General features: G+C 40.7%; 1 protein-coding gene across 1 annotated transcript; it reads left to right on the top strand.

Annotated features, from left to right (window-relative positions):
• The first annotated feature begins 1,427 nt into the window (after positions 1-1,427).
• LOC110495684 (transcription factor Sox-1a-like) lies at positions 1,428-4,987 on the top strand. Its single transcript, XM_021571062.2, has 2 exons — positions 1,428-2,803; positions 4,088-4,987. The coding sequence occupies exons 1-2, from the start codon at positions 1,817-1,819 to the stop codon at positions 4,115-4,117; spliced, it is 1,017 nt and encodes a 338-aa protein (XP_021426737.1). The 5' UTR covers positions 1,428-1,816; the 3' UTR covers positions 4,118-4,987.
• Positions 4,988-5,988: the final 1,001 nt, after the last annotated feature.

The following is a 5,988-nucleotide window of genomic DNA, read 5'->3' as shown; positions in this document are numbered from 1 at the left end:
ATAATCCACAATTACAATGTAAATGTACTTTTAATCCGCCTGTCTGCATATTTCAAGACATGTCATATGAGGATGCAGTGAGATACCGGATGGGTTGGACAACACTCTTCTCGTTAATTATCTTTTAAAATAAAAAGTATACTTAAAAACTGTAAATAACCAATCATCCATCTTTAAGACAATGGAAAAATAATCATATGCTTCATTATCTAAATATTGAAAGAGCGTGGGCGACGGAGAGGAACAAAATGGTGCAATTTGAGGACGTGTGGCAGAGTGTAGCGCAGGCACAGAAAATAGGGTTGAGAACAGGTGGGTATGAGCAGGTGTGATGTCGTTGATGTTAGTGTGTATTTTGTATGTACATGCTTTGTATTGTAAAAATAAATAAAAAACTATTTTAAAAAATCAATTAGCGTAATAAAAATATCTCTGAAATGTAAAGTGACGGAGTAGTTTTAAGTCTTGTTTTGTTTATTGAAGCCATATGTTAGGTAAAACCATGAGGCAGGTCACTCAGAATTGTATGTTGCAATGTATCTGTATTTACCCTGCTTGGCCTATAAACACCCAGAGATTGCAGGGGGAGAAATGTCTCCCACAGAATAGTACATCGAGGAGAAATACTATATTGCTTTCTCTCATCATGGGTAACTCCCATGTGGTTCTAGCACAATGTCAATTGTAGCAATCCCCCCTCCACCGCTTTTAGACAAAAGGGTTTGGCTGGCACGTGCTCTGGGCGTCAGTCACCTGTTTCTTAGCAACCGGCACAACAGGAAAACACCTGTGGCTCCAAATAGGCTGCTGATAATGGGACTAGGCCTATCTTTCCTCTTATTTGCAGATACCCCAAGCTAATTATCACAGAGAAATCCAAATGAAACCACATTTAGATGTTGTGTTGATTTCTCCAAGAAGGGGTTGTGTTTATTTTTTTTTATCTTCTCGTGTTTTATTGTGCCTTTTTCTTGTCCTGAGTTTTTATGGGCTATGGGAATTATCCTATTTCATTTCAATATTGTGCTGATTCCAAAATGATTAGACTTGCTTTAAAACAACATCTTTCAATAGAACGAGTTCAATATTATTTCCATGTCATGAATATAGACAGACAGGCTACCAATTATAATTATGTAATCACCTGGCTATGAAATGCATATGTAGACCTAGCCTACATTCATTTTTGTATAACCAATCAATGCTATTCTCGACATATGCTTTGTTTTGGAAAGGGGGGTCACACTGTAGACCGCGTGCATCTGTTTGGGGGAATTTTGGTCTAAATCTGTCCCTTTCCCTATGCATTATCATCACGGACATTATCTTTGTAAAATAACCAAACTTGTCAAAGTAGGTTATTATTATTTACGTTCCCTTATGGGAGTTGGAGGTAACCCACTACTTGCGGGTGAGTAGCTCTAGCCCTCCTATGTCACCTGACCGCGAGACTGCATGCAAATCACGCCTTTCCTAAAGCGCCATTGGCCACCACCACCTCATTTAGTCGCTGTCAACGCGCATCATATGGGTAAGCTCGGTAACTTTACGACTATAGGCACAGAAAGTAGCTCAAAGAGACGCTTTTCATCGAGCTGGATGTGGAAAAAACAAGAGGAGAAAACGACTAATACAGAGAAGGAAGGAAAAGTTTATCGAAGTACCTTTAATTTTGGATTGTATTTCTTCGTTCCATTTTTTTATTTATTTTTTTCCGGGAGGGTTGATTTGCGCAAGTGACGGTGTGTGCCAGCAGTGTGGAGGTGCCGTGACTGAATGTTTCCGTGTATTGGTTGAAAAAGTTAACGCCAGGTGAATGTATAGTATGATGATGGAGACTGACCTACACTCCCCAGTGCCCCAAACGAACACGAATTCGGGGCACACGGGAGGATCAAGCAATGGGAACAAAGTCAACCAAGACCGCGTAAAGAGACCGATGAATGCCTTCATGGTTTGGTCCCGGGGCCAGCGGCGGAAGATGGCTCAGGAGAACCCCAAAATGCACAACTCCGAGATCAGCAAGCGGCTCGGCGCCGAGTGGAAGGTGATGTCCGAGGCGGAGAAGAGACCCTTCATCGACGAGGCGAAGCGGCTACGAGCTATGCACATGAAGGAGCATCCGGATTATAAATACAGACCGAGACGGAAGACCAAGACACTGTTAAAAAAGGACAAATACTCTTTGGCCGGTGGGCTGCTTACCGGGACAGGGGGTGGGGGTGTCGGTCTAGGGATGAGCCCTGGGGTCGGACAGAGGTTAGACAGTCCCGGGGGTCACGTTGGTGCGTCTGCTGCCAGCTACGCGCACATGAATGGCTGGGCGAACGGTGCGTACTCGGGGCAGGTGGCTGCAGCTGCGGCGGCCGCGGCCATGATGCAGGAGGCTCAGCTCGCCTACAGCCAGCACCCGGGCAGCGGGCACCACCACCACTCACACCACCACCACCCGCACAACCCCCAGCCCATGCACCGCTACGACATGTCGGCCCTCCAGTACAGCCCCATCTCGAACTCTCAAAGCTACATGAACGCCTCTCCATCCGGCTACGGCGGGATCACCTACACGCAGCACCAGAGCTCTGGTGTCGCCTCGTCCGGGTCGATGGGCACACTGGGCTCTCTGGTGAAATCGGAACCGAGTGTGAGCCCTCCCGTCTCTACTCACTCGCGCGCCCCGTGTCCCGGGGACTTGAGGGACATGATAAGCATGTATTTACCGACGGGGGAAGCTGCAGGTGACCCGTCCGTTCAAAGTAGACTTCACGCGCTGCCGCAGCACTACCAGAGCTCCACGACAGGGGTAAACGGAACTGTTCCATTGACACATATTTAGAAAGAGAGAGAGAGAGAAAAACATGACTGTGCGATAAGCGCAACAAAATCACATAACCAAATATTTACCTCTTTTAGAATGTTGCTATCTCTTTGTACAGGCTATTGGTTATTGTACATTGAAGGCGAATATCTTAATTTAAAAAAAACAATAAGAATACATTAGACAAAATGAACTTTTTCAGTGGGGTATTGTCTGTCCACGTTTATGAAACGCGAGTAGGCCTAATTGCGCATTGGGTTTACTTGCTTTCTAACTGATGGGGATGCCAAGATTTGAGACGATTTAGGTTGTGAAGTATTTACATTTTCTGTGGAAACATAACCGTTAATAAGGACATTTAAATGAGATAACCGTGTGATTAGAATGAATGTGGAAAATGTTTTTAAAAGTTTACAAGATTTCCATTCATTTCACGTTTTCTTGTTTGTAAACACGTGGGTTGCTGTATCTGAACCATTTGTTTTTGTTGTTGTAAAAAAGAAATGTAAATTGTGAATAAATACTAGATGAGATTGATAAGCAACTGTAAATAATTTACTAAATGCAACTCTGCCAGGAAAGAAAACAATTTTGCGTTGAAGTATGAGTTAAATAAATTTCCCAGATGTTTCACTGGTTATGGAAAAACGTGTTAGTTTCGTTACTTTGGATTGTATAGGTTTTCTACTTGACACAGTTTGAGTTAACAATGTTAAGGCTAATTAATATTTATATAATTGATGGAAGATTTACGAGTTATATAACCAAATATCTACGAGATGCTGGCTCTATTGGTTGTCTGTCTAAACCAACATCGGGTTAAAACGTATAGTGACTGAAATCGAGTGCATTACATATGGCAAATATGCGTAAATAAGGATGAATTAGTAATGGTGGACGTAATTACTTATTAGACAGGACATCAGACAGGGTTATAGGCCTATACATTAATTTATTTGGAAGTGCAGTAGCAATAGCTTTAACGATACTATCATGTATCATATCAGTATTCAGCATGTTTTGAATAAATATGCTCGAATATGTGATAACTGGTTTTTACTACTGAATTAAGATAGGCCCACTAGCGTTTTAATGCTCATACATTGTTTATGTATATACATATAATGTAGGATATCATAATTATTAGCATGTCATTACTAGCATTATGCTATTGTTATTAATATAACTGATTAATCAAATAGCTGTAAAATATATATCAGATGCTCTTTGAATGTAATTTAATAATATATCATATATCTTTCGTTTTAGTACCTAAAGAAAAGGACGACGTTGTGGTAGTCGCGAGGAAGGGAACAAGACAGGCTCGAGTCACAACACCTGTTGACTTGGCTAATGTCTCGTGGGAGGAACTTCGTCTCGTTCGACTAATGTTTTGATTTTCTTTTTTTGAACGGGCTTCTTTTGATTATCTGTCCGGTCACATATTTTTTGGACCAACAGGAAGACGCTCACGCCATCGGTCAACACTAGTTAGGCCTACTGATGACAGAATCACCCCTTTTAAAATAAGTTATTTGACTGTCTGTTTTTGATCTTCTAATATCCCATATAATTTGCCTAATAATGTAAACTTAATTGTGGACCAATTGTGATGATTTGACATGTGCGTTCTGGTTATTTGTTGATCATTGCAATATAACTATGAACCATTTTTTTCACATTCCCTTTTTCATGTTTGCCATTATACTCATACGTTAACTATATTTCAGTCATTTCCACATCTCGTAATGTGCGTAAAGATTTTATTTTTCATGGACATAATTATCATTTTCAAGAAAGTAGAAAAATACCTGTATTGGTCTACAATAATCTCATAAACTATAATATTCAAATGAGGGAATAAACGAAATGAGGGAATATTCTCTGCTCTCATTTTATTTCATTCATTTACATTGAACTTTCAGAAAGCGTTGTTATTCAAACTTTTCCAGCACTTGCTGCAATTTTGATGGAGATGACAGACACAAACTGGAAGAATCAGTGCGCCAAGATGGAGAAACATAGGCTCAATATCATTAACTAATGGTGCAAATCTGCAATGGCATTATTTTACATCTTGTTTGTAGAGAATTTTCAAACTTGCGTCATATTGACCTTTGATTCCACGTTTCCCCCATGATTTTTGTTCGCGGTCCAATAAAGAAAATTAATTGAAAAGTGGGAGGATTAAAAATGAGAAGTAAAAGATGCTTATTTTGTCAAGGATGCTTTCTTTAGAGACGGGGATCTTGGACGCAAGGCTTGATCCCAAACTAATCCAAATTCAATGAAATGTGAATGGATGGATACAAAGAATATACAATTATTCATTGGTCATTTAATTAACATTCTCAATTTATCCTTCCTCACTGCTTCAGGGTATATACCAGAGACGCTGTAAAAGCACACGTGGAAAAAATCCTTTCAGCTTCAGTTAAAGCTGTCTGGAGACCTGGTGTGCCATTGACATATCTTGGCCTATAGGCCTACCTCGGCAATGAAGTGTGAAGTTTTAAGGGGATACACGTAACAAGTTAACAATCGATTAGAGCGGAGTAACTGATCAATAATCGGTGTGTATATCTTCATTTACTCCGTGCGTACTCCTTTTATTTAATTTTGCAAACACATGACTGAAGTTAATGATTGAATCAGTGTGCAGTCAAGACACCATCGCATAGTGCCTGTTTGGTTGTCATGGGGGATTAGTGTTACTGAGCGGAGTAGTGGAGAGTGTTTTGTGTAAGGTAGACAAGGATTATACGATCTGAAGAACTAACCCCGGGGTCAGAGGCAAAGACTCTCACAATTGCGCACCGGAAGTCCGGAACCATGACGTCAGTCCGGTTTCCCCAAGCTTCGCCAGCCATGAAGCAAGTCGCATAGGTCCTAAACTAAATATTATATAGAAATGTGGGCAAGTTATCAAAGAAAGTATTTCAGATCGCCTTTTATCGTTTCTATCATTGTCTCGGGACCTTCACGCTTCAGTCCACTCGCGTCAGCGCTCTATAGGCTAATAACAGGTCAATAGCCAGGCATATAACCGTAACATTTGGCCTTATGGTCAATACCGAGCTGTTCATTCAAAATTATGGCCGGAGAGTAGGAAAATCTAAAAGTGTCTATATATATATATATATGTAACTATTTTAGTGTATCCTACATCC

The sequence above is a fragment of the Oncorhynchus mykiss genome, chromosome 18 (assembly GCF_013265735.2).
Source record: "Oncorhynchus mykiss isolate Arlee chromosome 18, USDA_OmykA_1.1, whole genome shotgun sequence".
Taxonomy (NCBI): domain Eukaryota; kingdom Metazoa; phylum Chordata; class Actinopteri; order Salmoniformes; family Salmonidae; genus Oncorhynchus; species Oncorhynchus mykiss.
This window is presented reverse-complemented; position numbering and strand designations above follow the sequence as displayed.

Coding starts and splice junctions, on each gene's coding strand:
- LOC110495684 (XM_021571062.2), top strand. CDS start 1,817: ATGTATAGTATGATGATGGAGACTGACCTACACTCCCCAGTGCCCCAA. Junction 2,804..4,087: donor ACCAGAGCTCCACGACAGGG/GTAAACGGAACT, acceptor CTTTCGTTTTAG/TACCTAAAGAAAAGGACGAC.